This window comes from Aspergillus multicolor, assembly GCF_047715735.1.
Source record: "Aspergillus multicolor strain CBS 133.54 unplaced genomic scaffold BDW74scaffold_4, whole genome shotgun sequence".
Taxonomy (NCBI): Eukaryota; Fungi; Ascomycota; class Eurotiomycetes; order Eurotiales; family Aspergillaceae; genus Aspergillus; species Aspergillus multicolor.
In genome coordinates, this window is record NW_027395955.1 from 737,144 (window position 1) to 763,253 (window position 26,110).

Here is a 26,110-nt window from a genome sequence, read left to right on the forward strand (position 1 = left end):
CATAAAACAGTGCCATTATTATTATTCTGTTGACTTATGCTGTGGAAGGCGAAAGGATTTGAATGTTCATGTCAATTTGTCAATGCGTTTTTATGCCTGTACCTTAAGGCATTAATGCTACGCAGGCATGTATACATGTTAAGAGGTTCATCGCACTTGACAAGTAAGTGCCCCTCGCATTACAGAACAGCTTACACGGTTTGCAATTCATGTCTATTTGTTATGAAAGGCGGTCTAATCTGCCTTTAGCCATACGGATATCACTCAAGATTTCGTGCACAGACGCGGTGAACTCCCACTTGTCTGGGTCAACTGTCGTCTCATAAACTCCGAGGCTAAATACTTCTGGAAAGTGCGATACAAAGATCAAGGCATGTTTCTCAGGCGCCTCGTCTAGGCCACGTTCGATAACGAAAGGACCGGTCGTCAATTCCTTCATTTTTGGAAACAGCGGCACTTGAACCGGTTGGAGGTCCAAGATGTCGAACTCCAGCTCTGGGATTCTGCAATATTCAAGAGATGGACAGCGTTCACCGAGCGCTATCAAGCTGTCTGCTGTGGCCTCGAGGTTCTTGCTGACCAGACACAGTCTTTTGAGGTTAGGCAGTCCTGATGCTAAGGATCGAATGTGGTGATCATTCCACCCCGGCAAGGTTCGACCCATCAGCGTATGATAGATGCGCAAATTTTCAAGTTGTGGAAGCGCCACCAGTGATATAAGGTCATCGGGCGATAGCAATCTAGCACCTATCGCGCTGATGCTCAAGTCACGCAACTCGGTCAGTGGGACAAGAGGATATTCGTTCACTCCGGGAGGGGTATTGCGGTCCAGCCGCAAATCAAGTTTTCTCGTCGTTCGGACTAGTCCAGCAATTCTACCAAGTAGTGGAAATGTCAACCCTGAGACGTAGATGACCAAGGACTCTATCGAAGGGAACGGCTGCGGTATAGAGTCCAGGTTGGCGGCATCGATCGTATCGTGGTCAAGATCTCGACCGATGACGAGGTCACGCAAATAGGAAGCAATGCTAGTCGATGGATGACCTGGTGCGATATGGCTAGCTCGCTACCCTGGAGGCTAACATGCTCCAGGCTCAAACATCTGTCAAGTGTAAGATTTGCTCTGCCGTCACGGTCGGTGCCAGTAAAGTCAACTCGATATGACTGAGCTGGGGGCAGTGGGTTGCCAGGCGTTCCAGCAAACCTTGGTCTGCAAAAGATTCAAGCGTAACACTCCTCATTGTAGGGACGAAGTACCCAGTCAAACAGGAACTGTCAAAGTGCCAAATGTGCCAACTAATCAGTGTGTTGAGGCGAGGGAAATCGAGCCCTTCAAGCTTTTTGCGTATGTGCTTTTTATAGTATGCTAGCTTTAACGACCTTATAAAAGAAGCGTAAATTGGGCGGCGGCCTGGCGTCACGTTCATGAGTCGGCTATCGTCCACTGCTTTCCATATCATGGGCATCAAATGCTGAACCCATTGTTGGTTGACTCGTAGAAGTTGTGCACTGCCGGGTAGGCACTTGAAAATCTCAATGAACAGCTCGGTTGGAAGCTTCTCCATGATCCATACTGTTATGGTAGATTCTGGGGGATTGAGTGTAGGAAGGTAATTTGATGGGTGGGGATGGTGTTGAGGGTGGATCGGAGACTCAGACCGAGACCAAGACATAGTGAGGTATGGGCAGTCCTCGACTGGCTTACGAGGATCATCCGGGAATCATTGAGATTGGTGCAGAGGAACATGCTGAAGGCATGAAGGGCAGTTTGGGGGGGATATAGGAATGTGTAAGGTAGGTGGTTAGCATCGAGGTTACGGAAGGGAGGAGGGGGTTGGTTACTTGTACAGAGAGAGTTAAACTCTAAAAAAAGAGTGGGAGACAAAAAAGAAATGACAAGGGTGGGATTCGAACCCACGCCAAATTAATGACGCGGAAACTTGATAAGATCAAGAAGAGGTTCTGACTAGATACCTTAACCGCGCGCCTTAGACCGCTCGGCCACCTTGCCTATTTGTTGTAAAAGACTTTGAATTCCTGTAATATAAAGCAAATCAGAATTTCAGCAGCTCATACTACCAATCTGTTTTCCACACACGATCGCGCTTTCCTAGGTTCTAAGTCTTTCATGGCGTCCATATGCACAACCATTGCTTACTTCTGGCGCGCTTAACAAGCTTCCTATACATGGCCTTCTCTTCTTGCCTCTTTCTATGCTATATCGATCCATCAGCCCCAGTTTCCCCCCTCGGGGCAACTCTGTGTCTTCTATATATAGTCCCACGTTCCGGCCAAGACTTGACACAACTCTTCGGGCTTCAACAACCTTACATTCAGGACAAGCAATAATAATAGACCGCTAGATCAAGCCCATAGCCGCACAATCTACTCCCTAGCAGAAGTCTTAATCCCATCTCGCATGAAACAGATATCGAACCTTCCCAAGCCAAGCCAACCAATCCCAGGGTCCTAGACTACCAAGCGCCAGCCACATCACCCACCGCATCATCGGCGCATCGCAGAAAAACATCTGCAGCGATAACAGTCTCCTTACCCAGAAAAGCAAAGTGACATAACCGCCCCCGACGATGGTGGCTGGTAACAACGCGATACAGACGGCAGATTCATCCATTGGCCGCAAAAGCAAGCCCTAATCTTGGACGGGATGCCATGACTGACGTCAGACTCGGCCGAAGCTGCCAGGCGCCATACCGACAATTCCCCAGGATGTGGATTAGACAGACAATGGATCGGCTACATTGTTTTGTGATTTGTCGCTAATTCTCCGCTTGGGTATTGTTAAATAACAGTCAGCGATTTTGTCGTTGTCCACATTGTCCTCCGTGAGAAGGGATAATTTAGTCTACTAGTCTTGTATAGATCTAAGGTTAGGTTTCGCATCAAATCGAGGCTAATGCCATGCGATAACTATAATGTCGACTAGGTATAACCCACTTCTGCATTCAAGAACTGCATATGATGAACTAGACAGAATAATATGCCATATTAATTATAGCAGAGTCCACGTATACAACCCCCCTCGCACCTATCCCACGGTCAAGCACCCTCTGGCCTGGCCGCGCTACGTCATCCCTCCCAGGCAACCTCATCACCCAACACGCTCGAGTCGGCCTGGACCATTCAACTTCAAGATCCAGACCCCAGGTAATAATCTTCAGCCTAGCGTTTGGCCTGTTACTTGTTGTGTTTTAGCTGCAGCGAGCAGGTGGCGGGGATGATCTCATTCTAGTGACGAGTCCACACGGCTGCAGCTGTCTTTGTCTGCCATTGTCCAATAGGTAGAATGAAAGAGCACAACTGCCATGATGCACAGCCCCCGGCTCAACACTGGTACGACTAATGTCATGTCACTGCTCGTGCGAGGTGGGGATAGCCGTTATGGTGTCACTATCGAGATGGGGATCGATGGGAACAGGACCCGTTGTTGAGAGTTCCATGGACTGGACTTAGTAGTACTTTGAACGACCTATTTTATTACTGAAGGATTCGATGCGACTAATGCAATATACAGTACATTTGATGTGCGATATCATTGACTGTCAGGTCGATGATTGCAGGCTAGGCCGTGGGGCCACATTAATTACGGCTTAATATCATTTTAATATACCCTGGGGGAACCCCTGCACATTGACGCAATGAAGACATACTCCCTGCTGTATAGTTCCCTGATTCTGATTCTAGAATGAGTGCATCATTTACTACCGCCGATACATGGATATCGGTACCGATGTAGTACTCTGTTGGCAGGAGGTCATGGGCACACGTACCTCGCATCCTAACCACGGGTCAAACTATACTCAGATCTCGGGTACTATCTCCATTGACATAGACAGTGGGTGCCGTCGGTGCTTTACTTAATGTACCGTCCATGCGATCTGCCGAGTGCTGACTCCACCCGCAGCGCGGGCAGCCAACAGCTGCATCCTGGTGTCTGTGGCTTGCAAGGGTGCGCCAGATCTCAAGCTGATGGGTCTACGGGCTACGTACAAGCAGCCTTAGCTCCTTAGCTTCCAGTCTAGGCTGGATGTGATGTGATGTCGTTGTGACATAACCTGGTGTTCTGATTCTGACTCTGATATACTGGTTTTTGTATAGAGGGTGTTCTATATAAGTGTGGTGGTTTCTGCTGGGAAAAGGATCATATTCTCAATCTCTATTGACTCTACGAACACTACCTACCCTGTTACGAATACCTAATACATACTGTACTATACCTTACCGAAGTATCTTACCTTGACGAACACTTACGACTAGTTCTTTATCAATTACGTGATCTACGCCTTACGCCTTACACCCTGTACTCGACCTGTAATCTGGAATTTATCGATCGGATCATCGAAGCATTATACAGAATGTGGTCCCCGCTTGCCAGGTCCGAAGATCAGAGATCTAACGCCCCCTCCGAGCGGAAGTTGTCTGGCTCCAGTGCTCCCCCTAACCAGCAGCAGCAGAGCACCGACTTCAACCCTAAGGAGGCCGGCACTGACCTCCAGCAGCAGGCGCCCGAGCCTGTCAGCCAAGAAAGATTGCAACAGCAGGACCAACAGCACCAACAGCACCAACAGCAGCAGCAGGAGCAGGAGCCCGAGACTGAGCATGAGCAGGAAGAGCCAACACCCCAGACCCCCACGCCCCAACAGAGGGAGCCAGAGCCAGAGCAGCGTGATGACAATGAATCACAAGCTTCTGGCCCAGCTCCAAGCGGCGGAAGCGGTGTCTTTTCCAGAATAGGGTCGCTCGCCGGTGGTCTTGGGCAGCAGGTTACTCAGACCGTCAAGAGTGTTCCCAGTATCGCTTCCAGGCCGCTTAGCATGCTGAAGGGCCTTCCCGTCCAGGAGGGCGGAGAGATTCCGGGCCCCGAGGGTAACGTTGTCGGCAAGGTCGTCGAGGGTGGAGAGGAAGCCGTTGGCGGTGTAGTGGAGGAGGGAGGAAAGATCGTGAACGACGACGGCGAGACTGTCGGAAAGGCGGAACTTACTGACGAGGTCAAGGAGACCGTGGACGAGGTGAAGGATGACATTTCCGACGACGCGAAGACCGAAGCCACCGAGAAGACCGAGAAGACCGAAAAGACCGCCGAAGGCTCCGAGGGAGCAGCCAAGGGTGTAACCGACGACGTTGAACAGACAGCCGAAGGCGCAACTGAGGGTGTCGAAGACCCAGAGCAGAAGGCCGAAGACGCGACCGACGATGCTGAGAAGAAGACAGATGTTGGAACTGAAGACCTCGAGAAGAAGACAGACGTTGGAACCGAGGATCTCGAGAAGAAGACAGACGTTGGAACCGAGGATCTCGAGAAGAAGACAGACGTTGGAACCGAGGATCTCGAGAAGAAGACAGACGTTGGAACTGAGGATCTTGAGAAGAAGACAGACGTCGGAACCGAAGACCTCGAGCAGAAGACCGAGGACGCCGCCGACGATGCTGAGAAGAAGACAGACGTCGCAACCGAGGACCTTGAAGACCCCGAGAAGAAGGTCGAAGACGCAACCGACGACGTTGAGAAAAAGACTGAAGCAGGAACCGAGGACCTTGAAGATGCCGAGAAGAAGGCCGAGGATGTCACTGACGACGCTGAGAAGACCGCAGAAGATGCGACTGAAGGTGTCGAAGAGACAGCCGAAGAAGCCGAAGACGCTCTACCACCCCTTTCCACCCTTGAAGGCCTGACCTGCAACAAGGCCGGAAAGATCATCGACTCATCCGGTAAGCCCGTCGGTGAGCTGGTGGAAGGCGACCCGAAGAAGCTCTCTAGGCTCGGTAGCAAGCTTGACGACAAGGGCCAGTTCTGGGATAGCCGCGGTAACGTTATCGGCAAGGCCAAGACGATTAAAGCCGAAGACTATGGAGAGGAGCCTCCCTTCGCCGGGCTTGAAGGTCTTCACGTCGTCGAAGATGGTTTCGTCGAGGACGCTGCTGGTCACCGTGTCGGCAAAGTCACCGAGGGCGATGCGAAGAAGCTCCTTGGCCGACCCGTCGACGAAGATGGAGACATCATTGACCAACACGGCAGCGTCAAGGGTCACGCCGAGCCTTATGAGGAACCCGAAGAAGAGAAGCCCGAAGAAGTGGACCTGTCGATCCTCGAAGGCAAGACGGTGAACAAAGCGGGCAATGTTGTTGACGAGCACGGTAAGGTCTATGGCCGCATCGTGTCTGGCGATGGCAAGCGCCTTGCAGGACGAAAGGTTGACGGCAAGGGCCAGATTTGGGGTGATGATGGCAAGGTCATTGGCAGGGCTGAGCTCATTCCCGGTGCTGAGCAAGAGAAGCCCGAAGGCCTATTCTACGGCTTCGAGAACCTCACGGTTGGCAAAGACGGTGTCGTCCAGGACAAGTCCGGCCGTATCGTTGGCCGCGTTATTGAAGGAGATGCCGCCAAGCTTGCTGGTCGCCAGGTTGATGAAGACGGCGATATCCTTGACAAGAACGGTAACACCATCGGAAAAGCCGAGCGTTGGGAGCCAGAAGAGAAGAAGCGCGACATCAACCCCATGGCAGGCCGCAAGGTCAACCGTGAGGGTGAAGTTCGCGACGCCGATGGAAACCTTATCGGCAAGCTGACCTCCGGTAACCTGAGCAGTCTCATCGGGAAGGAGATCGATGACAACGGATATGTTGTTGACAACGACGGAAACAAGATTGGCGAGTGCACTTTACTTGAGAATATCCCCGAGCCTGAGCCTGAACCTGAGGCCGAACCCGAGCCCGAACCTGAGCCTGAGGGACCGTCCCAAGAGGAGCTAGATGCTCAGAAGAAAGAGCAGGAGGACAGGGAATTGGCCAAGAAGATGTCGGCTATCGTGGCCGGAACGCTGGACCGTGTCGAACCTATCTGCAAGATGATCACTGAGGCGAGTTCCTATTAACCCTAGGTTGAAAGACAGCATACTAACCTTATATAGCACGTTGACAGAGCCAATGCGACGCCCAAGGAGGAGCTCGATGAGGAGGAACTGGTCAAGAATGTCAAGCCGCTCCTCGAGGAGGCCAACAGCGTCCTTCAGGAGTGCAACGGTGCTATTCGTGCCCTTGACCCTGATGGCCGTATCGCCGCTCAAGCAAAGGCTCGAGCTGCGTCCCACGAGGCCTCGCCCGAAGAATACGGCTTGGCCGAGAAGCTCAAGGAGCTTTCCAACTCTGTTCTTAGGACCATTGACAACGGAAAGAAGAAGATCGCTGGAATGCCTCACGCAAAGAAAGAGCTGAACCCACTCTGGGGTCTTCTCAGTGAGCCACTCTTCCAGATTATCGCCGCCGTCGGTCTGCTCTTGTCCGGTGTGTTGGGCCTGGTCGGTCGACTGCTGGACGGTCTCGGACTGGGGCCATTGGTCAACGGCTTGCTTGGTGGCCTGGGACTCGACAAGCTGTTGTCAAACCTAGGACTCACGTCGCTGACGGATTCTCTGGGACTGACTGGCAAGAAGAAGAAATAAAAAGGACGGACCGAGAATGATTGTTGAATGGCAGAAGAACATGGGAATTAATTTGCCAGCGGGAGTACTTATCCAGGACTTTATGCGTGCTTAGTAATTTTTGTATATTAGTCATCCACGTACTTTCTAATGTCATCACCTTATGCAATTCCTCCGTTTCAATCACCAACCCCCAATCCTCCTGACGACTAGCCAACTTGCCATCTTAATGTTCCGTTTTATTCCCATTTGCCAACAAAAGGACAACGTTTGCGGAGCGGGGCCGCCAAGAGTGAGGCAAGATAGTAACGGAAACACAAGGTCTAGAGATCGGCTTGCTCATGTGCTTACATGCCCCCAGGATTTTCGCTCTTGCGCTTCAAGCGAGGCTCCTCTTCACCAATCAAAACCAAACTCAATGCTAAATCAAACACCTGCCGCTGGACATATACTGTCGATCAAACAAACAATATCAATATGGCGCTCACGACGAGAAGGCAGTATCGGCAAATCGATTGAGGCGATGAAGCGCCGAGTGTATTGAATTGCTTCCAGAGCTCACCCCGGAGTGGGGATTCTTTGCCCGCTCGCTCGGTTTCTGCAAGGCTTCGCTTATGGAAACATCGCCCTAGCAAGACTCGGGACAGGTATTGCAATAAGGAGGCTCACTCAATTGCCACAAGACACTAGGTATGGGTACCAGTGTTGATTGTGTGGTCTTTTCCTGCGAATCAGCCCTATCAGCCTGTTCTGTTTTCGTGGGCGCTGGAAATCTGCGTGGCACCAATCGTGGATCCATTACTCCAGCTAGTCAACCCCATTATACCAAGATGGGCTTTATTTTCTTGCGCTGGCTCTAAAAGCCAGGCTCATGTGCACACTCATTCATACAACCACGCATGTACTTCGGCCAAAGCGACATCAACAATAAGTGGCAGCAGTCAAAGCATGCCTTAATGAGGCCGCTCTAGGGAAAATACGAGTGACGCGGTGTCGTTTCTGGGCCGTGTTATTCCCCCCGTCTTTCGCTGCCTAAACGCCAAGGTCCGCGAGCTTATGCCACTCAGTGATCGTGCTGCTTACTAGATACTCGATTCCCCTGGATTTTTCATGCCAAACCACGTGTGGAGTGACGTCTTCAGAGTTCTGCCCAATAATAGGTTACGCCGCCATATGGAGTCGGTGCTGTTTTTACGACTATGACTATCTTATACCCTAATGCCATCGCTCTACTTTCCTCCTTCCTTTTTTGACTTCCTTCCAGTTCTCGGTAACAGCGTCTGCTATATCGAGAAGATACAATAATCTTCGTTGGGGGTGGGTGGTTGAGGGTTGCTAATGACGCTTTTGCCCAACACCGCAGACTATCCGGCTTCGCCTCATCCGTTCCAACCACCTACCTATTTCATATTTCCCACCGCATCCTCCCCGTTCTTCAATAACTCGAAGGCTCGACACATTTAAGGATGTCCAGGGACTCTCGTTACATCATGGGTTAGTAGTACCTCGCGATTCGGGGTAGCGTCGGCGAAGAAGTCGTATTGGGACTCTGGTACTGACTGTGATACCAGCTCCGAATTCACACAGCACGCAAAAGCGCAAATCAGTGATCAACTGGGACAGTATTCGTTCGAAGCTCTCGAAACTCTCTTCGAAGAAGCTCAAACGGTTCATTCGAAACCTGACCTCTCGCGACCGAGTGGAGGCAACAACTGAACAACATCCTAGTCGTCAATCATCATCATCAAAGCCTCTGAAGCGACGTTCCCGCAACACGAGCCCCTCTGCCCCGAACCACATTAACTTATATCCACCATCACAACAGCCTGCCGACTATGACAGCCATCGACCGTCAGCGAGTAGTCGAACGTTGTCTGTCGATGAGAATATGGTGCCTGGCGACCTCAAGGCACCGGACGCCTTGATCCCACTTTCCGAAAATTTGGATTTGGACAACGGTCCACCGTCGGAAACAGATATCCTCGTTAGGCTTCGTGGTGACATTCCCGAAAGATCGCAAGAGGTGACGGCATCGATCGGCACACAGTGCACGAAAGTTGACCTGATGAGACGTGAACCCTGGAAACGCAGAACAAATGCCGAAGCTCACAGCGGGTCCGCTCAAGACATCGGCGCAGGGCATGATATCCTCGTGAGACTCCGCGGAGACGCACCCGACCGAACGCAGCAGATGACAGCTTCAATGGACACGCAATTGATGGAGATCAATCTGATGCGACGCGAGGTATGGGACAGATTGAACGAAGATGGACGCGGCATTTTAGAACATCTCGATGACGACTGTTATGTCAGGAACTTGGGCTCAGAGGAGATCCCAATTCAGGGTGTTGTGCGAAATTTGGAATGGCGCTTCAAAAAGGGTGCCAAAACATACCAATCAGATTTCTACATCATTTCGATGCGTTTCGATGTGTTGATTGGTACCGATACCATCAATGAGTATCAGCTGCTGCGTTTTGGGCCTGACCTTTCGGAACACTTCGAGAAAACGAACGGAGTTGCTAGCATGGAGGACCAGTGCATGATGAGCCTTTGAAGAGTTAAAAGAAGGACCTTGATTTTGAGGGCATTTTCATCTTATTGATTTAGCGAGCGGGGTTTCAGGACTTTTGTTTGTTCCCATTTCTCCATGGCATGAAAAGGAGTCTGGCAAAAGGCGTTCAATCTATTGATTCCTCTTACCGGGGTCGGTCCTAGAGAACCACCCAGCGCTTGGGGATGCTTTCAGGATCTGTTTATGGCGGCTGGATGTAAATAGCTATTCGCTACTGATACGAAGCTAGTTGGTTAGACCAAATCCTGGGCTCCCTTTCTTTTTCTAGCCTCGGGTTGTCCATCACAACAGGTGCGAAGTCGGGTGGGGGTCTGGATATGCTTCTTTCAGAGGTAAGTCATTGTGCAATGTGCATAGTGCATACAGTAGTTCGTGTGACATTGAAGTTCAGCTGACTCCGAAACAGAATTTTGGGTTGCGACATGGTCGCTAACCCCCAAACCTGCCACTCACGGCGACTCCCTTCAAGCCGAAGAAGCAGTCAGCATCTTCGTGGACAAGGATCGTTTGCTGGTCGTCCGAGACGCAGACAACTATCCTCGCTTGCACTCGCCATACCTGACTATACTATAGCCTCGTGGTGACGCGAATGCACCTCTCCCGACGATATGGCTCGCTGTCTGTAGCCGACCCAATGTGAAGCAAACAACCTGTGCCTGCGTGCGACCCTCCACGATCACTGCACCGCGACTCTCAATGCGGCTCAACTGGATTCTGCTACCCAAGGCTGTTTCAAGTCGCAGATATGAAGCTCGCCATCCGTCGCGTTTCCGTTGTAGAAGAGACTGCATTCGTTCTTCCTACAAACGCACGAGCAACGACAGCGCTTCCGTTTCAACCGATAGAAACCGATTTAAGTGATTGAAGATGGTATACCCCCAAGCCTGCAGTGGCTCATTCATTATGATTGCTATGTATTGATTGAACACATAGCTAACATCTGGCGCTTAATTATAGACTACGGTGACGGTGATCGCCTGCAATCCAACGGGGAATGGAGACGACGCTACTCTCAACGCTATCATCGACGATACGATCGCAGAGAACACAATTTCCGGGAAACGCCTGGAGCAAATACTGAATGTGCTGCAGGTGGGCACAATCCCGTTGAACACGGACAAGATTCTCTACGATTCCTACGGCTCCTCATACATTGCAAGGAACAAAGTCCTCTTGTTGATGAAGCCGCGCGGTGGGCGCCAAACGGAGCAGCTGTATGTCTACGTCGCCGAAACCGAAAATGTGCAAATCGCTGGCCGGTACGATATCATTCTTGCAAGGAGCTGGAGGGATAAATTTGCAGTAGATGGCCAGGATGGGCGGCGGACGTATTCCGCAGCGCCCACTGAGCTTTTGAAGGGGAATAATAGGAAAGGTCAGTGCTCCCTACTCCGACTCTAGGCTTCCTGTTACTCCGCTGCAGAGAAATGTGGTAACAACAGTGGTACTGACAAGGTCACTCTCACAGAGAGGAAGGAATGGGAGAAAAAAGCTGCCCAAAAGGAAAAGGATAACCTGGCGGAAGCCGCAAAAAGAGAGGCCGAGTGGGAGAAGCGCATGAAGGAGCAGCAGGGAAAGGGCAAGGGCCCTTCTAGTGGAAAATAGATAGGGAGTACGGAGTAGTTCTTGTGTCATGAGCATCAATCTGGAGTATAGTTGACTTTACTTCCAAAGCTTTTACGTCATATCTCTGCCGTGGCTATAACAGCTCGCATTAATTTGTCTTCTGCTGGCACCAGGCCTGGAGTGTCAAAGCGGCATCAGCTGCACCGCTGCCCAGGTAACAGCCCTGCCGGGTCGTGTCTGACAGCGTTTGGCCTCGACCACTCACCGTCTGGCCTCCTACACCAACACACACCGATCAATACCCCTTTTTCGATCCTTCATTGGCCGTTGCTTATTGCTTCTAGCAACACCCCCAACATGCGGATTCTCTCAGCCTTGCATCTCTCTAGGCTCCACGTCATCACTACTAACCGCCCAAAGCGATCTTTAAACGCAACACTGAGGACGAGCTTTTCTGGCTTGAATGAAGAAATCCAGCCTCATCGATATTCAGCCTTGTGGGCATCGACTTGAACTGTGAGCCACCCCTGAATCAATGCGATTTGCATACGTTTCACAAATTGATGATGATGGGTTGGCGAAGGGCATAACGAGCGAATCCAACCAACCTGAGCCTCAAGCATACGATTAGAGAGCCTCGTGATAGCCTCATATACGGTTCTGCATTCTATATATATATATGTATATGCGTCCCGCGGAGAATTCCGAGAAGAGAGGTGTCTAGCAGCCTTTTTTCTAACCTTGCCTGTTTTTGTCTTTATTCGAAAACGTCACTTATCACTTATATACGTGAGCATGCATTCCCAGTATACAGACATTCTAACGTGCTCTTGCTTCGGATCACAATTCCAGATGCCCTTTGCCTTTCGAGAATACTCCAAACGCGCAGCTTCTGGATTACTATCCTGCTGTGGCCGGCACCACGCGAATTCAAAGTTCGATCCGCGGTACTCTGACGCGGCATCTCCGCCGAAATACTCGCTAATAGCGCTGAGATCATGGCCGAAAACAGCGTCGACAGACACGCAGAGACTCAGTTGGTCTACGAAACGCAAGAAGAGTACCCCCGCAAGACAGCAGCAGCAGCAGCCACAGCCGCAGCCGCAACGACGAAACGATAACACTCAGTACGAACACCCAGCCGACTTATCTCATGGGGAATTCGGCCAGACAAGCTCTACGCATGACATTGAGCTTTATGCGCCGGGACGGGAGCAGCCTATCTACCGCTGTGTCCTGCTTGATACGGCGTCCTTCGTCGATGCAGTTTCCGACGAGTTCCCGCGCCTCTTGAACGTCCCGATGGGAGAATATAATGGCGGGGAAGTCCGCATACCCAACGGGCTCTTTGTGAAGCCGGTCGGGACAATAGAGGTGGACTGGAAGATTTATAAAGGGAAGCGTCCGTTCAGAACAAAATGCGTCGTTATCAAGGACAGCCAGTTTGATATGCTGCTGGGGCTGCCTTCTATCCAGCGCTATCAGCTGTTCGAGGAAGATGGGGATCGCTCAGGAAGATTGACTTATCGATGACTGGAACCAAAAAAGATCAGGGTGATGTTTTGAAGAAAATGGGGACTTTAGGGCTTGTTCGGTTCATGTACATGATTGTTGAGAGCTTTACTCCATGCTGCGTCGTGGATTGCAGAGAATGAGCCGCGTGATGATTTATGCTATGCTAACGCAAATGCTAGAGCATTGGGAATCTCGCAACGAATAGACTATAGACACGGCCGAACAAATTTACTTTTGCTGTGACAGGAAGCCTCCCAGTGCGACAGAGACCTCCCCCCATCGATCGGATCCAGTGTCACCCACCCCACTCGCCTACTCCCTCCAGGACCAAGCCCTCAGGATCGACGAACTGACCCGCATGAGAGGCCTGCATGAAAGCCATGGCGAGAAACGTAAGTCCAACACCATTCTGCCCTGAGTGACGCTAGGGCACCATGGGACGCGGCTTGGGCAACCCGAGTAAGAGTTCCATGACCCTAGCATCCTCCCTGCACGAGGCCGAATCTGTGACGCGGCTAGAGCACCCGCTCCATTCCGTACAGCCTCGCACTAGTTATTCGGCGTGGTAATCCGTAGGTAGCAAGTGGCTTATACCTTGGGTGGCTTAGTGCTGCAAGTCGGGGATCTAGACCTAGACCCGGCGTGGGACCAGAAGCCTGTAGCCCACTCGACTGTATTTGCTTGCATGTGTGCCTAAGCCCTCAGGCCTCGATTGCATTGCCTTGGAATGAGGACCAGATGAGGCTCTTGTAGGACAGCCGGGCACTGGCGGCTGTATGCCTTGCGGCAGACGAACTTTTTAGATCAACACATGAATATAAGAATTAGAAGTGCCATGACATGTTATGGCTCCGTAGGTAGATACATGCCCAATCGATTTAGACCATCCAATCACCCTTCCTAAAATCCATCCAAAGCAAGACAGCCCACAGCGCCATGGAAGGCTACGATAAGCTCGCGGCCCTAATGACGGGCGATAAGGGGCTCTCCATCTTTCGCTCCTTCAAGCGGCTTAACGCCAAGAACCTGCTATACCTGCAAGCCGAAATCGCAATCAAAGAGAAGGAGCTAATAGAGATTGCTAAGGAGGATCGAGAGTCAAAAGATGCAGATCGCGAGAAGTACTCGTCTTCAGTGCGCTTTATGAAGGGCTTCGTTGAAGACCAGCCCTCGGAACAGTGGGAGAAGTGGTTGCAGGTTCGGGAATTGTTGGAGAAGTATAGTGCGTTTTTGTTTGTTCATATTTACATCGTTGGGTATATTTATGATGTGTTTGCTGACACACGCTAGATACCGCTATCGCACAGCAAGCACAGCTCCTTCGGTATAAGCCGCCGCATGGGCGCGATCTGAAGATCTTCCGGCAGTGGCTTTCAGATAACTCGGTTTGGTCGACGCCAGCGGAATGTCAGCAGTGGACTGGCGGGCCGGACGGCGAGAACGCAAGGGACTTGGTTACGCTCTCAGGGCGGTACAATAACGTCGATTCGCTGACAAGATGGGTGTTCCGGGCCTTCGTGCCGTTCTGGCATAAGCATGTGCTCGGGTTCTATTACTGGCTCGTTGGGTCGAAGAAGGTGCGTGCTGTGCTTTGCGGATTCCAGTAGTTGTCATAGGTTGACTGACGGTTCGGGTGGTTTGAAACAGAAAGGGGACATTGAGATGGGCACGGTTTACTATAACGATGAGAAGATCGTTCGCTTCACGAGGGTCACTAGCACAATAACGTCGTCGGTTATCCCGGCGACGTCGATGCTGGCGCTGTATCTCATTAAGGATATGATCCTCCGATTGATCATCATTATTGTGTACAATATCGGGTTCTCGATCATCATTGGCCTTCTGGCGAAGGCGAGGCGGGTTGAGGTGTTTGCGGCTTCGACAGCGTATGTTGATCGGCTGGTTCTTTGGCCGCAGATGAAGCTAACATGCTGGACAGGTTTGCTGCTGTACAGGTTGCGTTCATCACCAACTTCCCTCGGGACTGAGTGGGGTAGAAGACTTTTGTTGGCGGCGTTAGGGCATGCCGTTGTATGGAAAGGTTTGGCGTTTGGCGTAAAGGTTTGCTGTTTGTCAAGAGCAGGCAGTAAGGAGATCTTAATTGCATGTTCTCTGAGATAATGTTCACTTTGCGTCCGGTTTGAGTATCCGGATGGGCTTCGAACTTCCATTGCTTGACTCGGTCTCGCTCTCATCATCATCGTCTGGAGCAATGGCAAAATAATTGTCTCTTGTGGCCTCGAAAGCGTACAGAGGGCTCTCTTCTTCCCAGTTATGCTGATTCCCACGTTGCTTACGCTGACGTGTAGCATACCAAACCCAGCTGCTCAGGGCCACTGCAGCAATTGAGATATAACTGGCGGCCAAGGATATCAAGGACCATCCGCGGCCGGTTAGGAAAAGCCCGGTCATGATGTTGCTCCAACCTAGCATCAAGAATACGCGGCCTAGCCATATATGCGCGTGCGAGGCCCATTGATGCCGCTGTATTCTGACAAAGAGTACGTGATGACGCCAGCCTAGAACAATTTGAACCAAGCAGAGGAGAGCCACACCGAGTCCGATATAATGGTGGGGAGAGCTGATCTGATGTGCCCTAAGCAGTCCTATAGCCACACCGACCAAGACTAAAGTCGAGGCAATGAGCTGCAAAATCCAGTGGTACCGGAACGATTTGGCTGACCCCGACCGCATTGCAACTACTCCAGCTGGAAAGAATAGCAGAAAAGCAGCGCTCATGATAAAGCCGTGAAAACGGGCAAATGAGTTCCTCCAAGACCATCCACCAGGAATATCCCAGGCGCCGAGGGCAGCAACACCCGGTCGAATTGGAGGCGACGGCGGTGCTAATATGTCTTTAACCACTGCCCGTGCCATGTCAACGTAGAAGCGCCCCCAGCCGCCGGTTTCTGCGTGGTGCTCATGCACATCCAGGTGCACGTCGTCTGTGAATGTGTCGAAGTCTTGATGTTTGTTCCACGCCCAAATCCATGACTGAGCTGTTGCGTCCATATCTATCGACGACCCAGGCCACTTCGTACATGAATAGCATACAATTTCCACTTCTGCGACAGCGACTGAGTTTCTGTTCGAATTCTTCCTTTGCAAATCAACGGAAGCCCAATGGGCTTTAGCGACGCGAATTTCGGCCCCCCCAGTATCGGATAGAGAGATAGCATGGGGCTGATGATGGCCGTCAATCGTTCTTACGCTCACAGTAGGGGTGTTATGCTCCGGATCGCCGTAGATGATGAACATCAATGAGCCCGCCATGACCGATCCGGTACCAAGGGCTGTCCAGCCCAGAGCAGAGCTTTTGGTGACATGTATACTCATATATAGGTCCTGATTACTTGACGAAGTATTAAAGACCGTCGAGACACCCAAGCAAAAGTCAACGGTAGCATCCGGTGATTTCTCATGGCCGAAACGGCAGTACTGTACTGGTTCACCCACGGCCCGAGAAGCAAATCTAAAAAATAAAATGGCTGCCTTCAGGCAGACCCAAGATAATGGCTGCATTCTGCCAGTTCTAGTGATTTCCCGACAATGATGAGGACGAGAAGGGTCAAAAGAAAAGGTCAATAGAAGGTCAATAGCAGCACAAATGCATGTGATGCGCCTGTGCTACTATACTCTGACCAATCATCGCTGAAAATGACTAAGCTAGATAGATAAGACTGAAAGAGGAGAAGATCGACGGTGGCATCATCTCCAAGACTCCAAGATTCCAACCCCAACTCCCACTCCCCCGCACTGCTCCAACACAACGTTCCTTCTCTCTTCTCCTTTTACACTTATGCTCATACACAATATGGCCGCCATACTGAAGAAGCCCCTTAAGCTTGCGCTGGTGCAGCTTGCGTCTGGTGCGTCTCATCTCTTCAAACCGACTCAAAGGTTCGAGCTAATGGATTTCGGAGTATAGGCGCAGACAAAGCTGCGAATCTTGCCCACGCCCGCACGAAGGTCCTCGAAGCTGCAAAGGCCGGCGCGTCGTTGATTGTCCTTCCCGAATGCTTCAACTCTCCATATGGTACCCAATACTTCCCCAAATATGCCGAGACCCTCCTTCCGTCTCCTCCGACAAAAGAGCAGTCTCCGTCCTACCACGCTTTATCTGCTATCGCCGCCGAGGCCAAGGCGTATCTCGTAGGAGGCAGTATTCCGGAGCTTGAGACCACGTCCAACAAGTACTACAACACATCACTGGTGTTTTCACCTTCTGGTGCGCTTATCGGAACCCACCGCAAGACACACTTGTTCGACATCGATATCCCCGGCAAGATTAGATTCAAGGAGAGCGAGGTCTTGTCGCCCGGAAATCAATTGACTGTTGTTGATCTCCCTGACTACGGCAAAATCGGTCTGGCCATTTGCTATGATATCCGTTTCCCCGAGCCCGGCATGACCGCCGCACGAAATGGCGCCTTCGCACTTATCTATCCCGGTGCCTTCAATACGACCACTGGCCCCTTGCACTGGCAGCTACTCGCTCGTGCCCGCGCAGTTGACAACCAAGTGTATGTGGCACTGTGCAGTCCCGCGCGAGACACGACTGCCACCTACCACGCGTACGGCCATAGTTTAGTGGCGGACCCCAGCGCAAAGATCTTGTCAGAGGCAGAGGAATCAGAGAACATTGTCTATGCCGAACTCGATCCTGAGGCAATTGAGAGTACGCGAAAAGGTATCCCCATTTACACGCAACGCCGGTTTGACTTGTACCCGGACGTGAGCGCCGGCAAGAACTAATGCCCCCGGGCCAACACATGAACGACAATGCGACTACCCCGTACATAGAGAATCAAACGTCGCTCAATTGAACAGTCAAAACCAAAGATTACCTTCAAGTAATAGTAAATCATCAAAATAGCTCAGCTACACAATGCTGCGGCTGCATAAGTGAGCTAGGGCTACTACTAGAGGCTGAAGTGGCTCGTGCTCCGCTGGCCCTGTCTCGACTCGAGTCCAGGAATGCACTAACTTGGCTCTCTGGACTGGCTTCGTTATTCACATATTCATTAAGTTGTACGAACATTTGATAGTCGTACATTCTAGGAAAAATCCGGGCCTGTGTAGCTGCCATAAGTTCAAGTTTAACAGCAGGTGCTAATAGGACACATTTTCATTGCTGCGAAGCTCCTCGAGACGCAATAAAACATAGAGTATTGTAAATAGACAGCCAGGGAGCTGTATGAGCTAGAATTCAATCAATATTCGACCAAGGAAAAAAAGATTCTCTCAACTCCGAAGTTCTTAAAGGCCTTGATATAGAGGGTAGTATCTCAGCAGTCATGTGATTCAACATCCACCAATCAGAGCGACCCCACACAAGCGAGCCGCACTTTTCGAGCAACCACGAAAAAGGCCATCTCGAAATCCTCAAACTCCTCGACAGTCGACAACTTCAGCCAACCACAGCCGAACACCCTTCAGTGAGTTTACTGCGCCTGCTCCGATTTCAGCATTTGAGATTATTTTCTTGCGACGAACTAATCTGACAATTCGCTTTTTCTCTCCAGAAATGTCCAACGTCCAGACCGGCAAGAAGCAGCGCTCGGCTATCGCCGATGTGGTGACCCGCGAGTACACCATCAACCTGCACAAGAGGGTATGTTGAACGCGAAATCCGTCATTACCTCTCCCTTCACCTTCGGGCGGTCGACGCCTTATCAACCACCGAATTTGCGATGCTACGGAAGACAAGGATGAAATACACCTTTTCTTTTGGAAAAACCGTGAGGCATGGATGGAGAACACAAGACGATTCAAAGACCACGCCAACATGCAACAAGCGACAAGCGAACGACTTCCCTTGACTGAAGATACCTTCACTTGAGAAAGAAAGGTGGAAGCCGCAGCCTTGCGGGGGAAGAAGAAAAGCAAGTCGTTGCGCACGCAACCCTAGACCAGAACCAGGACCAGGCCAGACCACTTTTGCAACCAAGAGAATGGGAGCACTGTGCGATGAAACTGCGAACGGGGAAAGGTCGTCCAAACGCAAAAAAGAAAATGAATTGGTTTTATGAAGTCCACCTCATGGCCGCAAATCGCAGCAAGAAAAAAAAAAATTCCTCTTTTTCAAGATGGCATTCGGGCGGAAGACTGATTCTTCTTTTTTTGTTTCTCAATAGACGCACGGTGTTTCCTTCAAGAAGCGTGCTCCTCGCGCTATCAAGGAGATCCGCGCTTTCGCTACCCGCGCCATGGTAAGATTTTTTTTCCCTCCCAAAACCCTTTCCCCAGCGCCGTATCGTCTAACCACCTTCTCTTCTCACAATAGGGTACCACCGACGTCCGCCTCGACCCTCAGCTTAACAAAAAGGTCTGGGAAGCCGGTATCAAGGGTGTTCCTTTCCGCCTCCGTGTCCGCATCTCCCGCAAGCGTAACGACGAGGAGGGTGCCAAGGAGAAGCTCTACTCTTACGTCCAGGCCGTCAACGTCAAGGAGCCCAAGGGTCTCCACACCACCGTTGTCGACGAGGAGTAAGCGGGCGTTGAGTTTCTACCGGTTTGAGTTGGTTGATGCAAAAATGAATTCAAAAATACCTCTTATGTGACGGCAACATTTGATCCTTCGTTGAGCCTTCATTCCCTGTAAAATTGTACCGCTTCGAGCTCTTATTTGTGTTGTCCGAGTAATATTCTCTGGATTTGTGTAATCGCGCTCCCCGTATGCTGTGATACGGTGGTCTAGGTCGATGGGATGGCTTATCGCTACATTGGCTTGTTGTCTTCTAGACTCTGATGCACGAAATGACTAAGTCATTACTCTACTACGCCTCGTCCTGATGTAAAATTCTCCTTGTCGTTTGCGTCAGACGCCACTCTCCGTGCAGTAGACACCGGTGCTAAAGCCAGCCGTCTACATACTTGCTACTAGCAGCGAACCTCCCTACTTTATAAGGCAACGGAGCGCATCAAGTGTCATAATCTAACACGGGATTTGACGAGAAGCACAAAAAGCAGTTAGAACAGTAACTAGAACTTATGTGTTTATAAAGAGCAAAACTCCAAACTATGCATATCGGCATGCTGACCTGATGTTCAGAAGACACAAGGGTAGAAGAGAAGAAAAAGTAACAAACATAACAAGGAAATCCAAAATCAAACAGGGATGGATGCGAAGTGGTTCGAAAATAGTGACAAATAATACAAGACAAGGCGTTTTCGTATGAGAAAACCTTGCGATTTCGGTCATGAGCTCCCCGGATCGAACACAGAATGGGGCTGGGGAGTTGCGGAGTGGTTAGTGGGAAGGTGAGAGGCTGTTGAAAATGCAGATAATATATCAATTGCCATGTCCATGCTTGTTCGTTCGTTAAAATTATCCTCGCATTCTGGAAGTCTAAAAATCAGTCGACTTTGTTTATGACTTGTTTTCCTGAATGGCGGTGTTGAGTTTGGGGGCATCGGGAGCTTTGAGTCGCAAAGCCCACATTTCAGGAGCGCCTTCGGCTTGAGGAACAAGGAATTGTATGTTTGTTTTGGTTAAAGTGTACTTGATCTCCTTCATCAAGTGGGTGTTCAACACCACGTTTCCGCTAGGGTCGGCTCGAAGGAGGATACGGCTGCGGGATGTGGTTCGGTTCTTCAGAATACGAAGGAAGCCCAAGCCCTGGCTAACCCAGGCACCGTCAACCATCTTCAAGCCACGTGCTCGGGTCTCTATGACAACGTCTTCGTCCTCTTCGCCAGCGCCGCCTCGAGCGAGATCGACCTGCGGTTCATTTTTGGGAATGTCACCGTCGGCAGAGTCTTCCGCACCAGTATCAGAAGTCATTCCGGGTGTGGAGGCGCGGCTTTGCGATGCTGAAGTGAGCACAGATGGAGTTAGGAGAGAGGATCCCGTCTGAGAAGGACCGCCGAACGAGAAGCCAGCGGTTCCCTGGGTACCATTTGAGCCAGAGTTGGCTCCTGCGGACGGTGCTCCAAACAAAGTTTTGAAGTTGGGCGAAGAACCAGAAGCCGGAGCAGCAGATCCAGTGTCAGACTCGGCCGATGAGGCTGACTCCTGTGCGGGTGTTGATGCAAATGTGATGGGAGAGTTTGGTTTCCAGGTGTTATCGCTACCAGGCTTTGTGGCGCTGGACCCAGTAGCAAAGATCGAAGGGGTGCTTGCGCGAGGCGTGGCAGAGGCCGAGCCTCCGAAAGGATTACTCGCTGGCGTCGAAAGACTACTAAAAGGGTTGCTAGGTGCAGGCTTAGGAGTACTCTCGCCAGACTTCTCAGCCTGAGGCTGCGACAAGGAAGCGAATGGGTTCGGAGTAGACGCTGAACTAGTGAACGACGACGATAAATTGGACGAGCCGAATAGCGCAGATGAAGCTTTTTCTTCTCCACCCTGACGCTTCGGCTTTCCGTCCTTGTCATACTCCACGCGGTCGAACATGCTGCGGCCACCAGAAGTCTTGTTTTCTGCCGCCTTTGTGGAATCGCCTTCATCACGGCTTTCGGGAGCAGGTGACTGAGATGCACCATTTGCCTTGGAAGCCATTCCATCTGTCTCGGGTCCTTTCGTCAACGCAGAAGATGACTCTCCGGCGGCATCATCATCACCAGAGACAGAGTCTTCCTCGGTGTCATCAGCAGCATCGTGTTCGTTCTCGGAAGGAACCGCGGAAAGATTTCCAAAAATATTGGTAGGCGTTGAAAAAGAGTTCGGCTGAGAATCCAGGATTGACGAGGTGACGCTTGCGTTCGATTTTTCTTCTTCGGTGGTATCATCCTCAAACGAAAATCCTTGTCCAGGAACGAATTTGGCGCGCCGGTTCTGTTGCGCTTCAATTTCTTCGCGCTTTTTGCGCTGCTTTTCGGCATCTTGGCGTGCCCATTCTGCCTCGTCGTCTTCATCTGAATCGAACTCTTCGGCCTTGCGCTTCTCCTTCTCCTTCTCAGCTTCTTTGTCAGACTGAGCCTTAAACTGGCTCAGAAAGTTGACGGGGGTGCCAGAACCAAACTTGGGAATAGCCAGGGGCGCAGCCGGAGCACTGGCGCCTACACCAGTTGAAGGCTTGGTGACGAAAGGACTTGCGGGAGGTGCACCGCTTGCTGGTGCAGTGAAGGATGGCTTAAAGATAGACGTCGGTTGTGAGAGAGTTGCACTCGAGGTTGAAGTCTCCTCGGGGGTTGTAGATGTAGAGAATACGGGCTTTGGGGGGGATGTTTTTGGCGTCGTAGAGAGCAGACTAGGTTTGGACGACTCTGGGGTGGACGGTCTCACAGACGAAGCATCGTGCTTTCTGGAAGATGGAGTACCTGTTGGTTCGTCGGAGTCTGAGGTTCTGGAGCGTGAAAAGGAACTTGCAAAAATGCTAGCAGTTGTGGAGTCCCCATTAGCGCGTTTTGAAGGTGACGAAGAATCACCATCGTTATCTTCAGCCGCCCTTCTTTTGCTGCTACTTGCAGGAGTATTTTGGAGTCCGTTGAAAGGTTGGGATGATGCCGTAGTGCTTGGTAAAGCGGCAGCAGGGGTCGAGCTTCCATTGCCGATTGTTTTGGCCTTTTTAGGAGACTGAACATCCAAAGCACCATTAGTGTCAACGGGAGCTTTGCGCTTGATACCGGTCCCCGCAACCGGAGCGCCGATTGTCTCGCGCACACGCAGGTAAAACTGTAGAAGGTGATCAAAGTCGTTAGTCTTGGCATCCAGCTTTGTGACTTCACGCTGAAAACACTCGTTGAGCAAGCGCACGCGGTGGGCGATTTCCACGCCTTCCTTGGTATCTTTGTCCAAACCAGAGGGCAGCTTCGCAGGCTGAAGCTCGCCGAAACTCAGAGTCGTGGTACTAGGAGTAGTCGACGGCGATGCAGGGGCGATATCAGACTTGGATCCGTTGACATTGAAAGGACTTTGAGAAGCTGGGACAGAAGCAGATGCGGGTGGGGGTGGGGGCGCGGAAGAGTTCGCCTTCGAAGCAGAGAATGAGAACGCTGGAGACGGGGGGGTAGACGACAAAGGTTGTCCAAGAGTAGAGGCAGAGAAAGGAGAAGCAGAAGTGGCTGCTTTGAAGGGCTCATTCGTCTTTGCGGCATCGCTAGGCGCGGGCTTTGCAAAGAAGCTCGAGGATGCGAATGGTTTCTGCTCCGGTTCGGGGGCTTCTGCAGCTGGAGCCGCTGGCTTTTGGAACAGGGTATTAAAGGGATTGGCTCCATCAGACTGTGGTTTTTCTTGTTCTGTAGAAGCCGCAGGCCTAGGGGTAAACAAACTTCCCGTTGAGACAGGTTGTGATGCGCGATCTGACTGAGTTGGCGCCGCGGTTGCACTCTGAGAAAATAATGACGGCCCAGAGGTTGTAGAAGAGAAGCTAAACGATGGTTGAGATGGGGTGGAGGCGCTTGGCTTTGCCTCTTCCTTGGCCTTTTCCTCTGCAGGTTTCTGCGTGGTAGATGGAGTAGGTGCACCAAAGAGACTTGTGGTTTGAAAAGGGTTCTGTCCCGCTGCTGCAGTATTTGGAGTAGATGTGCTAAAGAGCGAAGATGAGGTAGTGCTGGTTGTCAGTGGCGCGGCACTGAAAGACGGCGCAGCAGAAGTCGAGGGTGTGGGTTGAGTGGAAGCGCCAAAGAGGGAGGGCGTTGCAGTAGCGGTCTGCTCTGCTGGCTTCGCTCCAAACAAGGGTTTGGACGGAGTCTGGGCTGGCGCCCCGGTTGTACTCCCAAAGAGGTTACCGGTTCCAGGGGCACCAAAGCTTGTTGAGACCCCAAAACCACCACTCCCGCCACCAAATATTGATGATTTTTGCGGAGCAGACTTGGAATCCGGAGAAGTCTGCATTGAATCATCGCCGAATGACGCATTCTGCGCAAAGGGATTAGGCTTGTCGGCCCCAGATGGTGCAAAGACATTTGACGAGGAGCCACCGGTGGTGGACTGGCCGAAGATGCTTCCATTCGTGGGCGTATTTTTGGCGGGTTGGGACGAAAGTCCACCGTTGGCGGTACTACCGAACAAACCTCCAGTAGGACCACTCTGCTGAGGCCCAGCACCAAAAAGTCCCCCAGAAGGCAAAGATTGCTGGGCGGGAGATTGGCTTCCAGTCGAAGGGACATTGAACAAGTTGCCTTTGAAGCCCGAGAAACTGCTGGCTTGCGGCTGCTGACTAGTGGTGGCGGCCGTATTCATGGATGCGAAGGGATTACTAGCAGGTGTTGATGCTGTCCCTCCGAACGACGCAGAAGAAAAATTGAAAGTGGACGAGCCACCACCACCTGATCCGAATGCAAATTGTGATCCTCCGTTTTGAGCTGGCGGTTTGGGAGCTGGGCTAGCCGGAGGAAAGCTTTGTGACTGTCCAAAACTGAAGCCGTTTGTCATCGGTTGTTGAGCAGCAGATGGGGAAGAAACTGTGTTAGGATCGATCGAATTGAATGGCGTGCTAAACGAAGCACCCGCACTACTAGACGGTGTGCCAGCACGCGGCCGCCTGCGGACGTCCTTGATTCTGAAGGTGTCATTAGTCAATGCAACAAATATGATATGTCAGGAAGAGGCATATGCGTGCATGGCGAACGCAAGGGAAGTAGCTTTGGGCTACATGAGACGCAGAAAATGAAGTAGGCAACCACAGTGGCACCAAGAAAGACAAAGCAGCGATCAAGAAAAGTAGAGCGACATGCTTCCAAGGCTTTAGAAAGTGCAGGATGATGCGCGGGAGGGAAATGAAGCACAGTTGTTCGCATAGGGCGCAAAGGTCGGTCAGCAATTACTTACTTTCGTGCCGCGAGTTGTGCAGCTGTGGCCCGCTGGGGCTTGTCATCCGGTGTACTTGACATGTTGAATTTGAATAAATCGGTGTCCTTATCCCCCTGGGGGCCTTGAGCCGATCTCTTAGACATTTATCAAAACAACAGCAGAGCACCCGCGACCTTCACCCCTTCCTTGAAAACAGTTCAAGTCGTCGAGCGGATGGGTGTCATCCACCGTATTTAGCGCTTTTCCGCACTTCCTTCGCCAAATGTATCCTGTTCTTGGTGAATAGTCAAAGCAGTTGGCGACTCGTTGTCCCGACAATAACGAAGCCGAGTCGCGATGCAGGCCAAAGAGTCGGAGAAAAAAGAGTATGTGCGGACCGGTTCGCGAACGTCAAGTGACGAAAAGACCGTAATGTCGCTTCTGATAAATTGATTTCTATGATAAGCACGATACCGGACCCCTATTAATTGCCGTTGTCGCGGACTGTGGCTCGAAATGCGCACGCGCTTGGTCCGTTCTTCGGGGGGTGGGTAGGGTTGCAATTCGCGGCTCAAGCAGGACTAAGGAGGATAAGGTGAGAGGGAAAAAGGGAAAAGGACAAAAGTCAGAGGTTTAGAGTAGGCAAAAGCATCGAATGCGGAATGCTGACGCTTCGATTCGATGTGTTCTGTCTGCGAAGTGATGGGTGTTACTCGCTAGAGCTACTTCTTTTTAACATTCGCTCCCGCTCGCGATTTTGCTGGGGGAGGAGGGTCTGCCAGCAGACCGCTCGAAAAAATCTTAGTCACGTGCCATGCTCAAGAGCGCGTCTTGGCACAAGCACAAACAATTTTATTCACTTGGGTTTCTTTGATCAAGGGCGATTTTTGGTTCTATTCGTATATATTTTTAGGCGCAAGTTCCTTAATAGTGCTCATAAAGATGGAAATATTGCGGCCAAAGTAGTCGTCGCCGTACATGACGTATATGCTTACACTGCATAAAACGGTGTTCATCGCGTTTCTATGACATGGAGAGGAGTGCCTGGGGTACTTCAAGATGACGTCCCATATGAGCGAGCTTATTAGCAAATGGCTAGGCCGACAGGCAAATCCATCGGTCTTTTGAGAAGCGAGCACCCTTCGATGATTGCTTGCCTTGCACTCGCTAGATTCGCTACTATAGTTTAGTCATGCGCGTTGCGGCCGTGCATCCTACCTATGACGACAGGAAGGGCGGCACACTGGAACTTGATGCCTTGTCGTAACTTATGTATAACTGCCCTATCATCCCAGCTCTTTGGTGCTGAGTAATAACGACATCAGTTAACTATCTTTCGTGGTC

At 51.2% G+C, this 26,110-nt stretch overlaps 11 protein-coding genes and 1 non-coding gene across 12 annotated transcripts; 6 read left to right on the top strand and 6 right to left on the bottom strand.

Annotated features, from left to right (window-relative positions):
* Window positions 1–20: 20 nt before the first annotated feature.
* On the bottom strand, window positions 21–879 carry BDW74DRAFT_100166 (uncharacterized protein). Its single transcript, XM_073721459.1, has one exon. The coding sequence runs from the start codon at window positions 662–664 to the stop codon at window positions 221–223; it is 444 nt and encodes a 147-aa protein (XP_073587104.1). The 5' UTR covers window positions 665–879; the 3' UTR covers window positions 21–220.
* BDW74DRAFT_100165 (uncharacterized protein) lies at window positions 880–1,943 on the bottom strand. The gene has a single exon (XM_073721458.1). The coding sequence runs from the start codon at window positions 1,671–1,673 to the stop codon at window positions 1,095–1,097; it is 579 nt and encodes a 192-aa protein (XP_073587105.1). The 5' UTR covers window positions 1,674–1,943; the 3' UTR covers window positions 880–1,094.
* On the bottom strand, window positions 1,894–2,011 carry BDW74DRAFT_t65. The gene has a single exon. It is a non-coding gene; the product is annotated as a tRNA-Leu (tRNA).
* Window positions 2,012–3,569: 1,558 nt separating this feature from the next.
* BDW74DRAFT_147355 (uncharacterized protein) lies at window positions 3,570–4,083 on the bottom strand (the record flags this gene model as incomplete). Its single annotated transcript, XM_073723531.1, has 1 exon — window positions 3,570–4,083. A coding segment is annotated over exon 1 (194 nt), but the record flags the coding sequence as incomplete, so codon positions are not given.
* A 1-nt stretch (window position 4,084) lies between these two features.
* BDW74DRAFT_147356 (LEA domain protein) lies at window positions 4,085–7,608 on the top strand. Its single transcript, XM_073723532.1, has 3 exons — window positions 4,085–5,192; window positions 5,424–6,875; window positions 6,927–7,608. The coding sequence occupies exons 1-3, from the start codon at window positions 4,374–4,376 to the stop codon at window positions 7,455–7,457; spliced, it is 2,802 nt and encodes a 933-aa protein (XP_073587107.1). The 5' UTR covers window positions 4,085–4,373; the 3' UTR covers window positions 7,458–7,608.
* A 1,126-nt stretch (window positions 7,609–8,734) lies between these two features.
* On the top strand, window positions 8,735–10,330 carry BDW74DRAFT_100240 (uncharacterized protein). The gene is made up of 2 exons (XM_073721462.1): window positions 8,735–8,930; window positions 9,008–10,330. The coding sequence occupies exons 1-2, from the start codon at window positions 8,903–8,905 to the stop codon at window positions 9,991–9,993; spliced, it is 1,014 nt and encodes a 337-aa protein (XP_073587108.1). The 5' UTR covers window positions 8,735–8,902; the 3' UTR covers window positions 9,994–10,330.
* Window positions 10,331–10,737: 407 nt separating this feature from the next.
* BDW74DRAFT_100231 (uncharacterized protein) lies at window positions 10,738–11,752 on the top strand. The gene is made up of 3 exons (XM_073721461.1): window positions 10,738–10,881; window positions 10,969–11,386; window positions 11,480–11,752. The coding sequence occupies exons 1-3, from the start codon at window positions 10,879–10,881 to the stop codon at window positions 11,614–11,616; spliced, it is 558 nt and encodes a 185-aa protein (XP_073587109.1). The 5' UTR covers window positions 10,738–10,878; the 3' UTR covers window positions 11,617–11,752.
* A 144-nt stretch (window positions 11,753–11,896) lies between these two features.
* BDW74DRAFT_147362 (retropepsin-like aspartic protease) lies at window positions 11,897–13,438 on the top strand. The gene is made up of 3 exons (XM_073723533.1): window positions 11,897–12,093; window positions 12,161–12,293; window positions 12,430–13,438. The coding sequence occupies exon 3, from the start codon at window positions 12,430–12,432 to the stop codon at window positions 13,108–13,110; it is 681 nt and encodes a 226-aa protein (XP_073587110.1). The 5' UTR covers window positions 11,897–12,093; window positions 12,161–12,293; the 3' UTR covers window positions 13,111–13,438.
* A 425-nt stretch (window positions 13,439–13,863) lies between these two features.
* On the top strand, window positions 13,864–15,148 carry BDW74DRAFT_100270 (uncharacterized protein). The gene is made up of 4 exons (XM_073721464.1): window positions 13,864–14,314; window positions 14,383–14,669; window positions 14,740–14,978; window positions 15,032–15,148. The coding sequence occupies exons 1-4, from the start codon at window positions 14,029–14,031 to the stop codon at window positions 15,078–15,080; spliced, it is 861 nt and encodes a 286-aa protein (XP_073587111.1). The 5' UTR covers window positions 13,864–14,028; the 3' UTR covers window positions 15,081–15,148.
* BDW74DRAFT_100266 (cytochrome and DOMON domain-containing protein) lies at window positions 15,011–16,991 on the bottom strand. The gene has a single exon (XM_073721463.1). It carries the CDS (start codon window positions 16,612–16,614, stop codon window positions 15,217–15,219), a length of 1,398 nt encoding a protein of 465 aa, XP_073587112.1. The 5' UTR covers window positions 16,615–16,991; the 3' UTR covers window positions 15,011–15,216.
* BDW74DRAFT_166110 (uncharacterized protein) lies at window positions 16,907–19,585 on the top strand (the record flags this gene model as incomplete). The annotated part of the gene is made up of 6 exons (XM_073726506.1): window positions 16,907–16,961; window positions 17,021–17,826; window positions 18,494–18,530; window positions 18,618–18,706; window positions 19,230–19,304; window positions 19,379–19,585. The coding sequence occupies 6 exons, from the start codon at window positions 16,907–16,909 to the stop codon at window positions 19,583–19,585; spliced, it is 1,269 nt and encodes a 422-aa protein (XP_073587113.1).
* A 795-nt stretch (window positions 19,586–20,380) lies between these two features.
* On the bottom strand, window positions 20,381–25,164 carry BDW74DRAFT_100290 (RanBP1 domain protein). The gene is made up of 2 exons (XM_073721465.1): window positions 24,806–25,164; window positions 20,381–24,536 (listed from the first exon to the last, which is right to left on the bottom strand). Exons 1-2 carry the CDS (start codon window positions 24,928–24,930, stop codon window positions 20,465–20,467), a joined length of 4,197 nt encoding a protein of 1,398 aa, XP_073587114.1. The 5' UTR covers window positions 24,931–25,164; the 3' UTR covers window positions 20,381–20,464.
* Between the last annotated feature and the right edge of the window lie 946 nt (window positions 25,165–26,110).